Below are 22,158 nucleotides of genomic sequence, written 5' to 3' on the forward strand. Positions count from 1 at the left end.
GAACATGTCCACTGAAGAGAAAACAGATTAACTGCAAGTGTGTTTGCATACTACTGGCACAGCGAATGGGCTATACCTCTTGGACGCAGTGCCCATGTGGACCATAATTTCTTGTGACTAGTATATATTATGTCGCTGAACAAATAAAGCTATTAATCAAGTTTCCACCCAAGAAGATCGTCGAGCCATTATATTCAAATGCATTCCATTTTCGGAAGACAGAACATGTCTAGAACAGTAGTCTCGAATGTAACTCGCATGTTAAACTGTTTAAACCTTGGAAATAGTCTGAAAATGGACAACAGCTTTACTTGACAACCGTTACTTTTCAGAGATGAGTGTGTTTTTAGAATTAAGAAAAATATATTTTATGGTTTTAAAAACACCAGGATGACAAGAAACACTTTGGATGTATGAAAATAGATATTCTAAACAGAAAACAAAACAGGTCAACAAGTTAGTATTTATTGTTGATCACTTGTTTAACAACAAATTATTAATATGGAAAAGCAGGCATTTTATTAGTAATTTTTAAATCAACATCACTCTAGGCTCCGATTTGTCTTATTAAGATTTGAATTTCAATTACGTTTCAAACCATAAACGTGAAAATAGATTTATAGTCCGTCCCACAGGGAACCCTTATTTTCATAGTATGGAATTTACTACAGGTTATTTATTTTTGAATGGACTGATTTGTAAACTGTACACAAAAAGAGTATTTATTTCCAAAACACTTTTAAAGTTTTTCTTATGTCAAACCAAACTGAAGTTACTTACAATTTTTTTTTTTGTAGAATGATGGGACAGACTATAGATTGCTAATAGATATTCAAGTTTTATTTACCTCTTATGTACATGCTGTGCACCACATAGGTCATATGCAAATGAAGCCTTTTACTAATAGCATACCACTAAAACAGAGTAGTGACTTCCCAAAAAACTGCTTACACCAGTTTTTATTTTACCTTAGTATAGATTTTGCAGTACTTTCTAGAAATCATCTCTCACAATGGCAACAAGGTATGATTTATGATAGCAAAAACAAATAAGACCACTTGCTGGTTGTTTGTAAAAGTAGCCTGTGTGGTGAAAGCAGGTCTGTTCTGTCAATCCTGACCAAATGTCAAAATCAATGAGAGACCCCAAATAGCCAGTTTAAATGTACTGAGGTTGGTTAAATATTGCTTTCTTTTCAACAACAAAGTGCACTGCCAATGCAGAGTACAAGGTACAAACATCCTTTGCCTAGTGATTCTGTGTAACCAAGAATTAGTTTAAGTGTCTTAAATTATTTTATTATGCAAATAATACATTGTAAGCAGCATGTACCATTAGGCCCATTTTCCATTAATGTGATCCTGCGCATGTTTCTGTGAGTGGAAATATGCTTTTCCATAATCAAATGGATTACATTACAAAATTTAATGTTGTCAGAATGTACTGCAAGCCAAAAGTAAATGCTTCACGTTATGACGTCACTTCATTAGAAAAATGGTTCTTCAATCTTTATTTTCTTTTTTTCAGTGCACTGAATGCACACATAAAAAAATTGCATGTATGGAAAATATACTCTGTAAATGCATTGTATCAACTAATGATTATTGTGTTAATGGAAAGTGGGCCTAAAATTTAACTCCTTAAAGAGTAACTTTAAGCTAATACTGACCATGATGGGTTATATTGTAAAAACCATACTTTGCCAATATAATTATACATCATGATTACAGGATAAAATAATATGCTATAATGAATATACACATATACAACCTCCACTGAGGGGATTTAAACCAAGAACCCTTTAGCCATGTTCACTCTAGCATCTTTAGCCCAAATCATTTTGGTCCAATCAAAAACACTGACCCTGGCTCTGCTACTATTTAATCCGGGCCAAATGTCACAGTTCCAGCATTCCTTGGTTCCAGGCCCAAGTTGAATTGTAATCATGCAAGATGGTGATAGGCGACATCACCAGACTTTTGTTAGCATTTGGCATCAGTTTTTTTTCTTCTTCTAAAAACAACATTACAATAATGAGGCACAGACTAGTCGAATGAGGAGAGCCATGCTCTTCTTAACATTTGGAAAACAGATTTTATACAGGCCTAGTTAACAGACTTTAAAAAACAAAACAAAAACTGAGTTTGGTATTTAAAAATAGCCATGGAACTGCAACAATTATGCTTCATAAGACCTGTTGCACTAATTGCAACCAAGCTGAAGTGGAGAAATACACACAAGCAGGCAGAAGATGACAACATTATAGAATTATGGTACCAAGGCAAATTAGAAGATTACCAAGGTAAATCTGGGTGAAAGGGGTTTGGTTACTGAAAATCGAGATTAAAAACTATCTCAAACTGTTTCACCAAACCGTCAATGCTTTCACAATTTTTTTTTTTATTTTTCGCAATTAATATACATGTATATAAAACATGAGATGCATGTGTCTTTCTGTCAACAATGTCTTATTGTCAGGGCACAACAGCAAGTAAGGGGGAAACCATGATCAAATTCTAACCCTTCAAGATAATAATCACTGTCATGATAGAATAATCAAACTTAAAATAATAGTTGTGTACAACTTCCTAGTCAGAAGTAATAAAAAAAATGCACTCAAGTGGTGTCTAATGGTAACACATTTTGTTTGCCAGCACACAATTAAGGTACCATAAGAAAAAATATGTATACATGGAATTGACTCAATCCAAATTTAGCTCTTTCCAAGTCCAAATCAATTTTAGCCCAGTCTAAAAAATGCTAGTGTGAACACAGTATTTGTGTATGTGTCCATTGCTCAACCAAATGTGCTAATAAGAATATACCTAATAGTTAATGATAGTAGGAACACTTTATACCAGCATTATTACATACATGTTTTTGCCAAACTATTGTAATACTGTTTTACTGATTATACAGACGCATACACTGCAAACCAATTGTTTTATACAAGATTAATAATTGCATAATATATACAGCTTAGCTAACGTATACCAATTATCAGTAAATAATAAATATGCAGTATCCCAAGATTATATAAACTAAAATTCAATGATGCTAAAAATATATTATTCTACAATTTACATATGCAAGACAGGCAAATCCAGGCCTGTGGATTGTTTTCCATTGTAAAAGTTGATATTAATATCTTAAACAGTATTCAATTAGATTGCAATGTTTGTGTTTTTTTAAACAGCCATCCAGCTTTTGGGGTGTATATTAGCGGTCATCCAACTTGATGTGTACTAGTATATAAGAAAGCCACAAATTACTTTAGTTTTACCAGTTAGCATTCAAGAAAATCTTAATATTTCTATGAAATAAAGTTATCAAAGTAACTAGGTTAAAATTCTTTACAAATAAAATAGTTTTCTTGACACTCTTAATTGTAATAGATAATTAAGTCCGTTATATTCATTTACAGCCTAGCCGTAGCAATGTGATTTAAAAAAATTTTTTTAAATGTTTGAGAAGGCTTAAATGATAATGTTGATGTTAGAAAATGTAAGTTTTTGCTAATGTGTAAATCTCCAGGTATGTACATGTATATACATTGATTGCTATTAGTATTTAAGTATAACAACCAATACCTATGGTGGAAAAGAATTTTTTTTTTTGCAAAAGCAGCAACAGTTACAGTTTAACTCTCTAGTAGTTTTACTATGCTCAAGAATCAAAATGTCAAACACTATGAAATGCAATACATCACATGATTTATTACCAATAATGGTTAAAAATGTCTTGGTACATATCAGAGTGGCACGTCCCACTAAAACACCAAGTGGGATGTAACACTTCATGACGTCATCGATTGGCAAACTACAAACTTACAGGAAAGTCAACCAAACAAGTTTACTGACATAAATTAAGATCAATTATGGGTAATAATAGGATTTTGTATGCCTATGTCCCTCAAGAAATAATTTGCATTGTCAGTCGCTAAAGCTTGTGACAACTGAACATTATTTCACTTGGGACATAAACATGATACGAAATGAAATGGAAGCTTGCTTAATATGCTATAAATACAATATACATACTGTTCCTTAATATTTGCAAAAACAGAGAGATACCATTATGAATTGTGAATAAGTATTTGCCTAACGGGAGTGGGGATGAGAGGGAAGGGAGATTATAAGAGCAAAACATATTTTTGGGGTAATAAATTTTCATGAGCCAGATTTGAATTATCATCTTATGCACTTTTTACATGATGTACATTTTGTTAATGTGTAAAAAAAGTGACAATGAAATGTATCAAAATTGAGCAATACACAATGATTATGTGAGCTGTTAATATTACATGAGCAACAGTACTGACACATATAAATATTCAATAAAACAGCTTTGTATGTACAGTAACACACGTCAAAATACATATTTCGCTACATAAATTTGTTTAAAAAGTTCATAAATGTCTGAATACAGGCGAATGACTTGAAAGTATTAGCTTTACATCAGTGAAAGACTGGTGTGTTAATATATCAACTGCTGGTTGATCACTGGAGCTATCAAACATTCTAGATAGGACAAAATTAAAAATTTAACTAAAATAATAAACAACATTATAAATAGAGAATAACTGGTTACCGTCTTTATCCTGCTACAGTAAAAATTATGAATGCTGCAAGGCTCTGCCTAATGGCATTCACCATTTAACCTGTGCAGGATAAAGCAAATATTATAAGACAATAAACTCCATTTTATTTATCCTACATTATCCAAAAATAAATGAAATGAACCATTTATTTGACAACTTTACCATTTTACAGAATAGTAGGTCTACACATGTATATATATATTGCCTTGTCGCCTAGAATATCTGTACCCCATAACAAAAACATTTACATAACAAAAACATGCCTCATTTAAATTTATTATTATTATTATTATATGCTCAAACATCAACATTTCTTAGCTGATCATATCTGGACGACAAAACCATAATACATGATCAGGGCTGTATCTCTGCACAAAGCAGTGTTGAATAGTAATTTAGCAAGAGTGGTTGATTCCATGAATTTCTATCTAGTGCCTCGTGTACAGGACAGCCACTCCCGAGGAGATCCTTTACTAGTGATTTCATCCTTTTATCACCACAACAAAGAGGACTGCCACTCCCAGACTAGTTTACTAAATCAAAACTAGCACCGGACAGAACTGATTAGAATAAGTACAGCTGTGATGACATGCACTCATGAATCACTGTCATAACAGTGATGATATCAGGTGTTCGCGAAAGGTGTGCATGTCCTGCCCCACCACGAGCACTGCCACCACAGATGTCAATTCATCTAAAACGATGAAAAATAACAAATGTGCAAACATTTCCACCAAAGAGATGAAAAGGTTTGCACAAGTTAAAAATATGGAATAGCATCAGCCATCATTTTGGTCAGTGATGCATCATATTTAGTCTACTATAAAATGTTTTGAATACCCTCAGGAGTCCCTGGACATCATAACACTGACGGCACAACTTCTGTACCAGAATGATATGGCATTGTTTGAAATCTATAAACAGTGAGCATGCCCTAAGGTATCTTAGAAGATGTCATATGTAGGCACCAAAACCTGGAGCAGAAGGTATATTGCTCCACATAAAATGGAAAATTGACTATTGGAAGTTGATCATAATTAGGGTATCAGTAGTTTTATCCCAAAAAGCTATATTTTTGGTCAGTGATAAAAAAAATATCAAAATGTATCTAGTTGTCATATTTTACCATAATACATAAATTGCAGAATAAAGTTAATTAGGGATATATTGAAAATATTTATTACAAAGATTAATTTCAGATTGAAATTGGATTTGTATAGATAATACTACATAATAAACAAGAAAAAGAAAAAATCTCACTGATTCAAGAGTACTTAGTATTTCATTTCTTAAACAGCCACAAAAGTTGTTTAAACCAAATTTTAATTGATTACTATTTTTTCTTTTATTTATAGTGTATTTATGCGTGCATGTTAACTGATCAATCGATTTTGGTAGTTCTGTTCATTTCACTGGTCGGTGTGGGACTGGCATTTGTGTCATCAAATGTCCTTAAATTGATCTCACACATGTGAAATAGATGTGTTCTTTTTACAATAACATGTTAACTTGCAACAGGCTAATTCATCAAATCAATCAGCAGTTGATTTTTTGTTTAGTAATTTGTCTTAAACATAAATTTCAGTTGCTGGGGATGAAAAAAAAGAGAAGCAAAACTTCAGTCAGCCAGTTTTGTTATGTTATAAGGTTATTATACAAGTGTACAAATTCACAATGTAAATAACAGTTTAATAATTTTTTATTATATATCTCAAAACTAATTAGTCATTAGTGCTATGTTACTTTTGTTGGTATGTGTGGCACTTATCAGCTTGCAAATCGTTAGCACTGCCAAGAAAGGTAAACAAATGTCACTTTAATGTAGCAAAATACAATGCATTAATATAGCTTTTAATGTGTCTATTCCTGGTAATTATTGTTTGATCAAATGGTATAAATAAAGCCATTTGATTGTTATTATGTTAAAGATATAAAGAAGTAGAATCAATGTGTGTGTATATGTATATACATTTTGTACTGACTGAAAATGATAAACCACAAGAATGACATATTTCGCTGTTGGTAGCCAAAATTAAAATATTTTGTAAAACAAAAACAAACACAAAAGGTGCCAATAAATATAAAGTGTCAGAATTCATCATGTTCATCTTTTGAGTTTGGAAACATTTTAATAGATTCAGTCTGTCAATTCAGTCAAGAAAATGTTCATACATTTGATATTTCTGAATGTTTGGAATAATACAAAAAAAGAGAGAAAAAAGTGGAAATGATAAAGCATTTTTACTGTAAAAATTACACTAATCAAAATAAAAACATCCTGCTCCTTTAAAATAATCAACATCTTACATGATGATAAGTGCAAAATTATTCAAATATATATATTCATTATCAAGTAAAAATTGTAATGCAATCATAATTTCCTACATCAACAGATTAAGATGTGAATTTCATTGCACTCAAAAGATAATATATATATATATATATATAAAAAAAAAATTAATGAACAGGATTTGATCAAGCAAAGAACATTATGACGCACATAAGATTAACAGTAAACAAAACCGAAAACTGTTGTCATGACAACAGCTAGCACTAAATCACCACAATGGCATTTTAAAAATGTTGTTGAGCTCACATTTCTTCAATGGATGTTTGTAAGTGTGATGGCACAGAACACAGGACAGAAGATGTTCCTTTGTGTGGCGAGTGTGACTTTCGTTTTAAACTGCCGCGACAAGGTGACCCTGGCGATCCAAGTCTCTTCACGGGTTTGCCTGGGGAACGGTGTTTGTCTCTAGGGGTCAGCTGACAAAACTTCATGATCTGACGAGGAGTCATTCCATTTGCCATTCTTAATTGTATTGTGTCTGTGATTGGTGTGGCAGTATCTCCGTCACAGTTTCCACGGTCAGCCAGTGGAGATCTCACCAATTTTTTACCTTTTGGTGTGCAGACATCGTGTATTGTGGCTATTAATGAAGAACTCAGATCCACATTAACACCACCAAATGTTACATTCTTGCTATCATTTATGCTGCTCATAATCACAGAGGCCTGGTTTTTATTATCATTTGCTGCAGCTCTCTTTTCAATAGAGACACACACGTCGATGCCAGGTTGTTTAAAAACACTCTCCACCTTTTGACCCGAACCAGGCTTCTCCTTAACAGAAGACAAATTGGCGGTCAAAGATGAAATGGATGAACTACTGCCAACACATTCCTCCAACAAACTTGGTGCTCCTTCTGAACACGTCGAAGAAGCCATTTGCGGATCCTCAGCTGTACAGTTTACACTGATCTGCTGTGTATCAACAGGCTTGGAAGCTGAGGTGGGATCTCTGGATAAACTCTGCAATCTTTTCAAAGCCTCACTTTTCTCCTTTGCTAGCAATGCCAGTTCCCGTAGCTGGGCTGCATGCTTATCATTCCTTGCAAAGATGGTTGGTATTCTGATGGGAGACACACCGCGGCGGGAAGTAGAGTTGGGAAAACGAAATGGAGACCGATGCCTTTCAGCAACATCAACAGAAGTGGAGTCCATGAACTGTCGGACATTGCCTGCCACTTTGCCGGCCTGGTTCACTTGGATGTTGGCAATGCTGTCATGCTTGGGAATCAACATTTGTGCCCTCTTGATGACAACGCGGCAATTCTGATCAGTTCCAGCTTGCTGTAAAGTGTTGTGCAATAAATCTTTCTTTGTATTATTTGTCTCTGGTTCCTTATCCAGATGGCAGGTTCTATTTGCTGCACAACTGGAAATACTTGTTGACATGACGGAGACTTCTGATAATTGACTACAGTTTTTCGAGTAGTCAGCAATGCTTGACTTTGGAGGTGTTTTAACAGGCAATTTATAGTCCTGAGCACTATCTGCATCAGGCGTGTTGGCCAAATAACCAGCTCTGGCCAGTATTTTATGGGTATCTGCCGAAATCAAAATGTTAGGTTTGATATTGTGCCGACGTGATGTTTGCATATACATACTCTGAGAGCGAGCTACATTATAGGAAGGTGCTGGTGCCAGCTGGTTGGCTGAATTTGATTTTTTCACAGTGTTCTGAAGAGAGCGGTTAGGATTGTGGCTGGCTATCTGGCCACTTGAAAGAGAAATATTCGGACCTCTTTGAATACTTCTGTCCACAATAATGCTGTCGGTCTCTATGAATGCCACATCAAGGGATTCTTTCTGGTCTGAATCTGCCTGCACTACTCCAGCAGTGTAATCTAGAAGAGACCCTTGGCCACTGTCACTGGACAAGCACCTCTGTAAGTTAGAACGATTGCTTTCAACAGAATCTATGGACGAGGAACTGAGCAAACTATCAGTACTGTTGCTAGAATGTAGTGCAGATGGCAGATTTTGTTGTGAAGCTGAAATCATATTTGAAACGGAGCTTCCTGAGCTCTTTGATGATGCATTCGACTTCAAGCTTGATGAGGACAAAATTGGAACATGTATGACAGTACCTCCTGAAATTGTTGAAAAACCCGCCTCTGATTCATCAGAATCATACTCCATGGCCTGGGCTTCATCCGCAAACTGATTTGGTGGTGGAAGAATAACATTTGTAAGACTGCCATTCAGCGTCCTGTTTGAAGCAGCCTTTAGCATCGCTTCCTTAGACTCAAACACTTTCAAATTTCCCGCTTCTTCAGACACAGGGGGCACAATGATGGGGATAGGTGCACTAATTTCAGGTCTTTCAAAACTTTTACGCAGTTTTTTAAGCTGTTGCTGTTCTCCTTTCAGCAATCCATTTTTGATGGTGTTGGGCTGACCTCGTCTTAGAATCTGCATATTTTCACTCGAGGAAGATCCATCGGCTGACAGCGATCGTTTATGAGGTTTGCGACCGCGTGGGATATCTGCGCGAGATGAACGAGTGTTGGCGTACAGGCTGTAGGATCGTGTTAATGGATAACAGGAATTTGCTGTCTGATCTGTGTCCAGTGTATTAGCATCAACTATGAATCCTTCATTCAGCATTTGTGTATCATCAAATCGGGAGATTACAGATGAATCTGCTGCCAATAGCGATGGGGAATTCAGAGTAATAGCAGCAATTGGTGACTCTCGTTTTGGACTAAGAACAAGCACACCATTGTGGTCAATGAAGCCGTAATCATCTTCAGACACACCCTTTGGACTGGCCAGCCTTTCTCCGATTTGAGATGTCTCTTCAACCTAAAAATATATTTTTGAAGGCAGGATATAATTTCAAGTTTAATCCTAATTAAGCTGAATAATTTGATCAAAATGTTATAATTTCTGAAAATCAAAGCTTGACAGACTTAACACAAAAAACACAGATATACTACAACAATAAACACATTTTTAAATCCCAGGACAATTTTTAAAATATAAATAAAACAATTGGAAAACCCCCATATTTTGATAAATTAATTCACACATGTAAGAGCTGTCACAAAGATGTACATGAATGCATAAGACAAAAATTACATAATGTTAGTTTTGTTCATAATTGAAGTTTTGCAGCTGTTGAAATGTTTTTTTTTTTAAATTAAGATATTTCCTATTTACAACTGCCCACGGTCGACAAGTCACTTTTTGCACCCTTGTTTTGGCTTCGTACACAATAAATATAGCACATCTTACCGTAATTTCACTTGAAATACATATTTCGTAAAAGGAAGAATTTTTTAATAACAATATTTTCTTCAAACACATTGAGGTACATCAGTAATGTTCAAACAAAACATTTTCAACAGCAATTTTGCATTGGAATTTTTCCAGCATTCTTAAAACAGAAACGTCATGTATCCAGTTTATGGTTATTGTAAGGAGATGTAAAGTGACTTCATTGGAATACTGATGTTATTCAAATTTAAAATTAGCTGTATTATTACAATGCTTTGCCACATTAAAATAAAAACTGGTCTACTAACCTTGCCCATGTCAAATTTTTATAACAAGCAGACAACGTTGTTTACAGGTCAGTATTTTTTCCCCCCATAATTCTGGACAAAAGATCAACTTTAAGTTTTAAAAGATGAAAGAAAAAAGAAAAGTACCGTGTATCAAAAAATTACCATTGGATGTGTTTTATTTATTGTGTACAAAGCCAAAACAAGGGTCCAAAAAGTGACTGTTGTCGACATTAGTTTATACGTAGTGAAAAGCTGTGTAACAAGTAGTTATATTTTGACCACCATTTGATCCAAACCTGTGCCCCATGACTGGTATAGCAAAGGTCATGGTATGTGCGGTCGTCTGTAGAAAAGTACATATAAAGGATCCCTTGTTACTAATGGAAAAGTGTAGGTTTTCTCTGAAGATGCCATATCAGAAATAACAAACATTTGACAACAAATTGCTGATGATTACTTACTCAACATGCTTTAGTGGTGTCATTAAACATTTTATATTCTTAATAGCAGACAATATGAATACACACTAGTACTTTATGAAATGTTTTATAATATGCAAAATGCATGTAAAGAACATAAAATAGTCACCTTATCTGCCTTTCCTCCACTCATTCTACGGAAAATATTCTTGGCTTTTAGCTGTTTCTTTGCAGATTGTGTTGAAAGGTTAGCACCAGAGGGAGTCCTATAACAAAACAAGTCATTTTAAAATAAATAACAGACAAATTTTACAGCTGACAGTTATCACAATCTTTATGGAAGAGTAACTGTTCTATCTCTCGATAAGCCAGACCATCATCCTGAGGTTGTTATTTCAGGATCATCACTTACTAGAAATGGTTCTGTTTTGGTTGAGCCACCCAAGGCTGTTCAGGCATGTGCGCTGGGGGCATAAATATCCTAAATTTTAATAACGAGGTGGCTCTTGACAACCCTGATAGGATCCATGTCTTTAGTGTGTCTGATTGATGTAAAATAAATAATAAGTAAATTGAAAAATGACATTCAATAATCTGAATTTCCGTAAGCAGGGAATATGAACGTTTAACGACATCACCATATAAACAAGTTCACCTAATAGATGTCATCTATTTTATACAGTGATAGAAATAAGCAGAAATCCACCGACAAGTACATCTAGAAATCTACCTGTCTGTCAATATTTTCACTTGTCCAAATAAATGGTTTGTTTCATTGAAATGCAAGGACAATGTTTTTTACTGCTCAAAATGAAAATGCATTAAAAATGTTTACTTGTCCATAGGACAACCACTGAGTAAAAATTGTTTATCCAAGTACATTTTCACTAGTCTGACAAACGGACAAGTGCTTATTTTGGACACTGTTATAGTACTCTGCAAATAGGAAATGGTTATATAAGTCTTAAATTATGTGTTTCTACAGGTGTGAAGATTTAACATTACCTTTTAAGTTTCTTACTGCTGAGAGGGCTAAAAAGATTCAGCTTTTTACGTGATGTCTTGATATCTGGACATGGAGTAGCTGTGAAAGGCAGTTGAGATGTTTCACCGAAAGTAATGCTAGGTGTGTTCAATACTCCCATTTTTCTGGCATCTGGAAAATATTAAAACATATTGTGATTGAACTCAATAGTAACCAAATAGTGTGTAAAAGACTGGTCAATATTTTAGTGACATGATTTATCCAGTTATTTTGCAGTACTTTATATATAGGTCCCTTCCCAAAATCAAGTGGCACCAAAAATTACCAATTTGATGGGTACATGTTTTTGTAATTATAATGCATTGCATCATTTGAGGAGCTAAAAAAATCCATTCCAGATATGATTAAACTGTGTTAATTTTCCCAATCTCACCAGACATAGGACCTGGACAATCCCTGAGTGACTAATATTTGACAGAAACTCCAGGCATTATGAAAAGACATCAAACTGCTGAAATAAGTGTGTCAACTAATGGTGCCAAATTTCATGAAATACTGCATGCACAAACAAGATGATCTTTAAGTACCCACCATTCTCTTTCTTTCTCCTGCCTATTCCTGGAGTGAATGGAGTGCTGGCTAGAGTGGCCTGTTGTGGTAGATGCTGCAAAATGGCTTTTCTGAAGAAAAAAAAGAAGAAGATGATGTAGTGATTTACAAATTATAGCCAGGAAAAAGACATGTGACTGCCCAATTATAAAAATAGCTGCAAATTATTTTAGTGTTTAAAGGAATATTTGTGCGATACCTCAGCAGATTTCAGACTATGGCTATTTACATCTGAAATTTGGTTATTGCAATATTGGTTTGATAGATTGGAGGATTAAGCCTGATGAATAAGCAGTAATGGATTTTTTTTATTTTTATACCAGTATGCATCTTTTCATAGACAAAAAACATTATAGCTATTGATAGAATGGGGAAAACCTTGATTTCATCAATGTCAATTTTAGTGTTGGATGTACGAGTTATCTAGATTGAACAGGTGGTGGAGGTTTGACGTAAACATGAATTGAGACGAACATACATGTTGATTTATACATGTAGTTTGTGCCAAGTGGATCGAAGCATAAAAACGTAACTAAATGCATTATAACTTACACCTATATCACACCTTTCATCTGTGAAAAAGTGAGAATACAAAAAAAGGAATCAAACTTATCTTATTTGATAAACACTTCAAAAAAAGAGTATAATCCTTAAAATATAAAGACCCATTAACAAAATATACAGTCTACTGAACTTGGCAAATGTGCATTGCTAAGCACAAACTGAAAAGCCCTCGGTCCCGGTTAGTGAATTTGTGGTCTGGGCTAGTGGAAATTATCCACTGTATTACTATAATTTACATGACACTGGCAAAATCTTCAGTGATTGCTAGTGACTTTCTCAAACATTTACCATGTTGAAATAAGATGCCCATCACTCCAAACCAAATGTCAACTGGTCTAGTAGATTAATAACTAGAAGAAACAACTGATCCTTGCCACTTTCCAGTATCAAAAGACAATAGTTCTGTCACATTATCTTGTAATAAATAAACTTTTTATGGTTTATTTATAGCTTCCATTGCACATGATTATCATTACATTGTCAAGGATAATTATTATTTTTGAACAGGCAAGTGTTTTTCAAATGCCGTAAGTTCATTATATTCAAGTGAAGGCTGATACACATGATCGGTAGCTTTAAACACAAGGCAACTTACTTTTTCGAAGCTGAAAATGGTACATCCCCAGAAACCTTCCTCTTTCTGATGACAACAGGGGTGACCATGTGATGAGAGGCGTGTTCAAGACGACTGGGCAGTGACTGAGTGCTTTCGTTGTTGTGAGCTGTGCCTGGCTGTGTGGTACTCACATTCTTCCCATCAGTGCTGCGACGCAACTTAGCCAAACCATTAGCAATTGTGCTAACAAGACCTATAAGAACAGTAAACATGATATGCTTCCAGATTATAAATTTTATGAGAAACACTTATTTCCCCTTCTATCATTGGAACCTGTTTTTATGTAAACATGGCAACAGTAGATTATGTGACAACTCAGTTTCGTGATTTTGATATGCTAGAATCTATAGTATTCATGAAATCTGGAGACCCGAGTATACACATGATTCATACAAAATACAAATGCACCATAAAGTAAATACTAAAATAATGCTCAAACTATGTTTTATAATTTAACATTTCGCTGACATGTAGTTATCAACAATCAGGAAAACAATTTACTTTAATGACTCGGCTTGGCCTATTACGTGTAGCGGTTTGGATCATACGTCACAGCTGCCGATACAAGATAATACCTTTTTTGTTCATCAATTAACAACGGATTAGATGTGGCCGTTATATTCTTTTAATATCGGTCTGACACGGGATAATGCCCTGTATTTGAGCAATTGGAATCACCGTTCCTGGCGACATAAATAGAAGGCCCTAAATATATAGCCAACTACCAAATACACTGAACCATCGATTACCGTGTGTCGCACTGTCGTACCCTCATTTAAATTTAATTATTTTGATAGTGGGTTTAGATACCAAACAAGAGTTTGCTCAATTATTTTTCGCCGGGGGGAGGGCAAAAGCGAAAACGGGACAATGGCGATGGATCACACTTGACAAAAGACCAAACGTACGACACGACAAAAAACTGAAAGTTACAACATGATTTTTATTTTACGGTTAAATACTCGTAAATGTAATGTTACAACAATTATATAAAAATCCAGTTATAACTAATCAGGAATTTGGGCTAGTGCTTTATCTTGGTGGGCTAGTGCTTTTCACAAATCCACTAGCCCTGTGGCTAGTGACTTTTCAAAATATTTGTCATACTCTGATGTAACCTATAATGAAATCAGAAATTGATATGATAAATACTTAAAACTTTAAAATATATATGTTGTAGCTTTATAACATATATAAATGGTCTATGTTCACTTGATATCATGCCAAAATATTATGTCATTTAAAACCCCCAAACAAACTACAAACCAAGAACAAACTTGTCAGCACGGCCTAATACTAGAAATAGGAAAAGAAAGAAATGTTTTATTTTACAACATTCTCAAAACATTTTATTTACGGTTATATGGCATCAGACATATGGTTAAGGACCACACAGATTTTGAGAGGAAACCCACTGTCATGGGCTACTCTTTCCAATTAGCAGCAAGGGATCTTTTATTTGCTCTTCCCACAGGCAGGATAGCACAAACCATGGCCTTTGTTGAACCAGTTATGGTTTGGAGTCGGTATCTGGATTAAAAATCCCATGCCTCGACTGGGATCCGAACCCAGTACCTATAGATGGCCTAACCACGACGCCACCGAGGCCGGTAAATAGGAAAAGAACCCCACTCTAAATAACCATCAGAAAAAAAATAATTTACCTTGGAAAGAACCACTTCTTTTACGCTTCTTTTCTTTCTTTTTCACATCCTTCGAATCTTCCAACGTGTTGTCACCACTGGCATCTAGCTCGTCGTCAGTTCCAAAGCATTCGGTCATCAAAGCCTGACGCTGATACAGACTTTCCGAGATCATTCCTATACAGTCAGCATTCTTCACAAGCAGTTCCACAATGGACGTCTGTATCTGAAGCAGTTTCTCTTCAGTCGAATTCATTTTCTCGCTCTTACTGTTCACGTGCATCAGGTTGGGTGCCATGACTACAGCCAGATTGGCAGCATCCATCTTATTTTGGTCACAGTGTTTGGCTATAAATCCAAAAAGCTGCATGATAAATTGCAGAGTGCTGAGGTGCTCGGCCGGTAGGAGGAGGCACAGTAGCAGAATGGCACTTGTTACAGAGATGTCGTTGGCAAGCTGGTAGCATTTGATGAATGAATCGTGGTACAGACTGGTGAAAAGCGGTTCAGGTAGCTCCCGAAAAAACTGCTTAATTAGTCCAGTGAGATCATTCACATTAGAAACATCCAGTTCTTTTCCCTCTTCAGTTTGTTGCTGGAAAATAGCAGCAGCACATATTCCTTAACAAATGCACACATAACTATAGTCGTTCCCACAGGAAATGCCATTTTCCTATTATGGTATTTACTACAAGTTATTTATTTCTGAGCCAACTTTTTTCTAAATTGCAAAACTCTTTTACTTTTCTTCTTAAGTCAAATCAAACAGAAATTATTTACAAAAAACCAATGGTTGAAATTATTTTTTTACATGATACCTAAAACTGAGCTCGTATTTATTTATTGATTTTATTAAAAAACAAATCGCCACATTGATTATTTTGTCGCCACTTATATATATTTTTTTGCAATTGGTGATTGTGGCGACCGACAGGTCGAGCACCATGTACTACTGCTAGAGCAAGTAATGCTCGTACAGTGTAATATTCTACATACCTTTAGTTCCTTCTGACGACTAACTACCCCTGATTTTCTAAAAATTCCTTCCAAATCAACATTTTTCTTAATGTGATCTGCAGCATCCACCAGAAATCTAAAATAAAATTATGAAACTTGAACATTTACACTAGATATACGTTAACACCCAAAAATAAAAAGTATTAACAAAGATGAGGTAATGAGATATTATTAATGACATTATTTTTTATTTTTCACAAATTATATAAATTTTAGCTGCAGTCTTTCAACATAGCACATCTGACTGAAACTACTCTGTGAAAGCAGAAAAACTAAAATTTCCACCAATATAATTGTTTGATTTACTTTTTGTTTCTTTTCTTTTTATAGTAATGAACAAATCTTTTATTACTTTAAATTAAAAAAAAAAAATTTAAAAAATTCCTGCCAACATACATGTACTTACATTTATATTATAAAATATGGTATTAACTATCATAATACCAAACAATGTTTGGTTTATTTGATGGTTACATTTTAGAGAAGCAGTAACTTTTTTAATCCTCAAAATCACACACAGCAAATGTATTAAGCAAAGTGGCTACATGAACTGCTATTAATTTTAATGGAAAAAGAGAACATTGTTTTGGTTTAGCAAATATCAGGCTAAGAATAATTGGGATGTCAGCCAAGGCTTCTAGAATTTTTATAAAACCCACTAGCCATGGGATCAGTGATTTTGAAAATTCACTAGCCACAGTTAAAAATTCACTATTCACTAAAATTATTATTTGTTTCCTATTACATACTGGAAAAATATATGGTTGCTAGGTAGGAAAAACATTTTATTTTGGAAAATAATTTTATTTATGTATATTAAATAAAGGACTTGACTACCGGTATCCAAAATAACCTCTGCATGTTATGATGTATAGAAATGCATTATGCAAACCAACAATACCATTCATCAGTGTTTTCCCTAGAAATGAAGTAAGCTATGGTAAAGTGACGTTTTGGGGTCATATTTTATGTGCAGTTTTAAATATAAGGGCTTTTTTTTTCCATTATACAATTTTCAAAAGGACAAAAACCGTATGGCCATTTTATTTTCTATATTTATTTCATAACTTAATTAAAAAAAGGAAATATGTAGTACTATTCACATAGGTGTGTTTAAAGGCTTCTTTTTACATGGGCAATGTATAAATTTATAAAAGGCAAGGCATTTTGATTTTGAGGGCAACATGGTGCTAACCTATCTGTGGGAGAGTACATACAAAATAACCCTTGCTGTTTAATAAGGCAGAAGGTTTACTCTCATACTAACTCTTAACTTCTGTACTGGTCCAGGACAGACTTGGTTGAACCGTAATTGGATAGAAACCAGTAAATAAGTTATAACAATTTCTTTTAATGAAAACTGAAAAGAAGGGTTCTATATTTATCTGTCCAACAATAATTAAAAAAAAAATTATGAATATTATCTTTCCTAGTGTATCTAAGAAATGGTAGACTTACCAATTTTATAATTTGCAATGTTAGTTTTATTCTGTATGCATCCAGTATTAAAGTATACACTTGGTTTGAAGCAATCAATTGATCCAATGAATAGAAATGCGCAGGATGCTCAAACGAATGTTGAAAAGTAAAGTTTGTTTTATTTAACAACGCCACTAGAGCACATTGATTTTTATCTTTAATATCATTGGCTATTGGACGTCAAACACATGGTCATTCTGACACTGTTTTTAGAGGAAACCCGCTGTCGCCACACAGGCTACTCTTTCAGAAGAATGTTGATGTAAAACTTCTACAAGGCCAGTTTGTCGCTGGAGTAAATCATTAAATATAGTTAATATTATTATTATTATATATTCGTGAAAACAATTTTCCGACTCTTCGCCAGATATCTCACAAAAGTTACCGAACTTCAATTTGAAGGGAAGTAACTCCATCAATCAATTGTTAGAAGAAAACATTTCATGGCTAACGGGTCGCCAATAAACCACCGATATACGTCCGCAAATCGGAAAACACAGTAGGGTTATCTCCTAAATGACACCAAATTAGTGCTTGTGATAGTTTTGGAATGTTTTCGTGGAAATCGTTGTTATATATAAAAAAACATTTTTGGATATACAAAAAAAGTTTTAGGGTCGGTCGGGTAACCGGAAACAAACAATATTTTATAATACGCCTTAATAATAGTAATAACCAGATACGTCACCTAAGGAGAGAGCGATATATAGCTTAAAAACACTAACACTGGGGGTGAGGGGCAGGATAGTGAATATCACTGTGGGAGTGGGGCTACCATAACCTAGAAGCCCTGTCAGCACACATAGTACAAGCTAATTTTACACCTTATCATAATACTTACTTAGGCACATATCCACAGCCAGATATGTATTCACATGGCACATGAGCAAGGAAGTTTCCAAAAATACCACTAGCAGCCAGTAATCCATCCTGGGGGTAAAAAAAGACAAAATCAAGTAATAAATTTGCATTTAGTGTACATGTGTATACATATAATTTGTAGTCAGGTTTGAATAACTGGTATATGAACAATTTCAAAAAAAAAAAAAAAAAAAATGGTAAAAATTACATCAGACATAATCTGGAAAATGTTTACAGATTTCTTAAAAAGTAGCCAGTGTTGTGAGATATTTAATCAACAGACACAGGAAGTTTTCAGATGGCACTAAAAAATAAAACTAGAAAAACACACACGCAAGTTTGACAAAATGTTTATACTGCAACCCATAATTTACATGCATGTACATATTTAAAAGGGATTCCTCAAATGTATTTGTTTTAAAATTTATATAAAAAATTATCACACATTGCTTTAAGTTGCAGCATACATATGCAGGGTTCCAGATGCCGTTCGCCATTGTCGCCAATTGGTGAATTATCACAAATTTGGCTATAATCTGGTCAATCAGGCGATACAAAATGGCAATTTATTTTTTTCAACCAATGTTTCCTGAAATTCGGATTATCTTATTTTCCTAATATATATATATATATATATTTAATGTCGCCGCTATTCCAAAGAAAATATACGCGCGAAACCCTTGCCCTTAATAAAATAAAATGTGGATGCAGTGAATCGTGAACCAATCAAATTGTTAACGATTCCTCACGAATAAAATCTGCATACAGGGCTCTGTTCGATCGAATACTTCATTCGTATGACTATATTTATTTCAGTTTGCGTAAGCTCGGTATAACCTATTAAAACGCCAGATATGCGGGTCCACAATTTTTTATTTAAGTTTCACACCAAGATAATTTGCATTTTGTATCATTGTTTAGGTTTAATTTTAAAACATTGTTCTAGTAAATCAAACGCTCGTTCAAATGCGATCTTTAATCACAGTTATCATGTGGTGACGCTAAACGTTGCGGGACCGCCAGTGATTACAACACAATGCATATACACTTTACCTCGGGTTGTTTTTATTTCATAATTATAGTTTGTTAACAATCTGAATGGGCCATTTAAAAAGCAGTTCAAGAAAACCTGAAAAGAATCACAAATGTATTGCTCACTAGGACAAATACACCACATGAATTTGAGAATAAATTACACAAATATAAATATTAAAATTTTCAATCCCCTCTTTTGGCTATAAAATTTATATCGTGGCTATAAAAGTAAACATTTGGCTACAACTTTGGCTATTAATGAAAATTTTCCAGCTGGAACCTTGATATGCTTAGTAATGTCACTCTAGGAAAACATTGTCAAGTATATATTAGTAGTCTGGTTTTGTTCCCTTAACAGTTGACCTGACAGCAAAACTGCTAATTTCTTCAGATTTAATACAAGCAGTTGCTTGCGCTCACCTCATACTCATCCAAAGATGAAAAATGGTCTTTCTGCACTTATCTTTCTTCATTTCATTTTTAATATGTGTTGCTACTGTATGTATACTATGATGAAATTTACTTTTTGAAATGTAAGGAATGACTATCCTTACTTCAATTTTCTCGCCTGGAATTATTACTAGGAGAGCAATCAGAGCACTGGATTGCTCTCCTATTTCCAAAGGGAGAGGTCAGTAATATAATTTATAAACGTAGTTAGATATTTTGCTCTGCACTAGTTAACATTTTGTATAACTGTTCAAATGAAAAATCACTGTCATCAATATTTTGCATGGAAGATTGAAAACAATAGTTTAAAATTAAAAATCCAATACAAATGATGATTTAGTCATGTTGAATTCAAATATTGGAAGGAGTTGTATGTATGGCAGATTACAGGACTTGAACTTAATGAGAGCAATTGCCATTGTTGCGACATGAATTGCTGTCGTTCAAGGACTTGACCGATGGCATTTTTTTGCCGATGGATAAAAATTATTGCCATCAATTGAAGGGACTCTTTCTTGCTTTTTATATTTGCTGCCATGTTACTGGTTTTAAATTGCCGTAGGCAGGCAGGGGTGCAGTAAGTGCTAGTAAAAATTCTGACAGACAAGTTTAAAAATGCAACAACCAGTCCGACAGGCAATACTTTTTTTCTGACTGACTGTAATCTGACTGACAGAGCATTGGTAATGCCAGAATTTAAAACCATTCAAACAAACTGTTCAAAATGACGAAATATTTTCCATTTCTGCATCCCTGGCAGGTCAAAATTGCCGTTGGTAAGCATTTTGCAGCATCATAACTATCCAAATGTCTGCTGTCTAACTCTCTTACTGTCAGACTCAAAGTACTTGTGCTAGGGTTATATTAGCTCATAGTACATACCCATATCTAATTATATATTAAAAATAAATTAAAATGTCACACATACCAAAAACATATAAAAACACATCACTTGGCAAAATATCTGCCTGGTCCACCCCTTCATTCATTCCATATATAAGCCCTATCAAAAAATCTCTCTTTACATTCAGGAAGGGGGGGGGGGGGGAGAGACCCAGCAGATACCTTTCCCATCACTCTTATTTACAACTTCAATTATTTATGTAAAAGTCAGTACTATCTTTCTGAATCTTTGAAAATTTAGTCCTACTAATCTACACCAATTGCTGCTTATCTCATAATCTTGAGCCCTAGGAAGTAGGTCATGTATTTTTTTTTTTAGCAAACTACATTATTAGAAACATAGGCCTACATTGACATACATTATCTGGTCTATTCTTTTTATTATTATTATTGAAATCATACTACAAAGGACATGGGAAATAGTGTACGTTAGTTAAATGCACTATACTGGGATGAGCATGCGCAGTAGCTTCTATTTATTTTTTCAATCTGAACTTTTAAAAAGTAGGCCTACTCAGTTTACTACCACTGAAGGAAATATTGAAATCATAGTAAAAAAAAATACATGAATATATTATTAGTTTTTTTTTCTCACGAATGTGCACCAAAAGCATTACTGAAATGAGTGTCGGTTAGCGTCATCGACAAGCACTTGCTGTCTTACCTGCGAAAATGCTCGGGAGTTGTTCAACTTCTTTGCTTTTTTAGTTTTTGGCAATTTGATCCCCATATCCCTCAAATCCTGCTTTACAAAAGTACGTAAATTGTCTATTTTATCTACTGCACTTATGTGGCGAGTTCTCTCCATTATTATCATTGTAAATATTGACTAAATACAGCTAAAAATGTACATAACAATGGCAAGCTTCCATCTTGCAGACAGGTTCTTCAAAACTCGCGCATAAGCATTCTCATTGGTAGAAAAGTTGACCACCCTAAAAATTCCTAACAACAATCATCAGTTATAAAGTATTTCATTGGCTACTTTACAACCCGAAGTACAATTTGTCCCGAGTCGGAATGGGGCCAAGAAAATAATAATAATCAAAATTATGTTTGGACCGTACCTACTAACCCAACCAAAAAAAATAATAAGAGTAGGGTTAATATCTAATACCTGTG

The 22,158-nt window shown here is 34.4% G+C and overlaps 1 protein-coding gene across 1 annotated transcript; it reads right to left on the bottom strand.

Annotated features, from left to right (window-relative positions):
- Positions 1 to 451: 451 nt before the first annotated feature.
- LOC121370398 lies at positions 452 to 21,909 on the bottom strand. The gene is made up of 9 exons (XM_041495591.1): positions 21,701 to 21,909; positions 18,629 to 18,717; positions 16,288 to 16,384; positions 15,313 to 15,886; positions 13,628 to 13,841; positions 12,451 to 12,539; positions 11,880 to 12,030; positions 11,044 to 11,140; positions 452 to 9,751 (listed from the first exon to the last, which is right to left on the bottom strand). The coding sequence occupies exons 1-9, from the start codon at positions 21,851 to 21,853 to the stop codon at positions 7,193 to 7,195; spliced, it is 4,023 nt and encodes a 1,340-aa protein (XP_041351525.1). The 5' UTR covers positions 21,854 to 21,909; the 3' UTR covers positions 452 to 7,192.
- Positions 21,910 to 22,158: the final 249 nt, after the last annotated feature.

The sequence above is a fragment of the Gigantopelta aegis genome, chromosome 4, assembly GCF_016097555.1.
Source record: "Gigantopelta aegis isolate Gae_Host chromosome 4, Gae_host_genome, whole genome shotgun sequence".
In the NCBI taxonomy this organism is placed as follows: Eukaryota; Metazoa; Mollusca; class Gastropoda; order Neomphalida; family Peltospiridae; genus Gigantopelta; species Gigantopelta aegis.

What these genes read in the sequence shown, in the direction of transcription:
- LOC121370398 (XM_041495591.1), bottom strand. Translation starts at nt 21,853, where the DNA reads ATGATAATAATGGAGAGAACTCGCCACATAAGTGCAGTAGATAAAATA. An exon ending in AAGAAGTGGTTCTTTCCAAG is followed by an intron (nt 13,842 to 15,312) that starts GTAAATTATTTT and finishes CTGTTCTTATAG; the next exon opens with GTCTTGTTAGCACAATTGCT. An exon ending in CCATTTTCAGCTTCGAAAAA is followed by an intron (nt 12,540 to 13,627) that starts GTAAGTTGCCTT and finishes TTTTTTCTTCAG; the next exon opens with AAAAGCCATTTTGCAGCATC.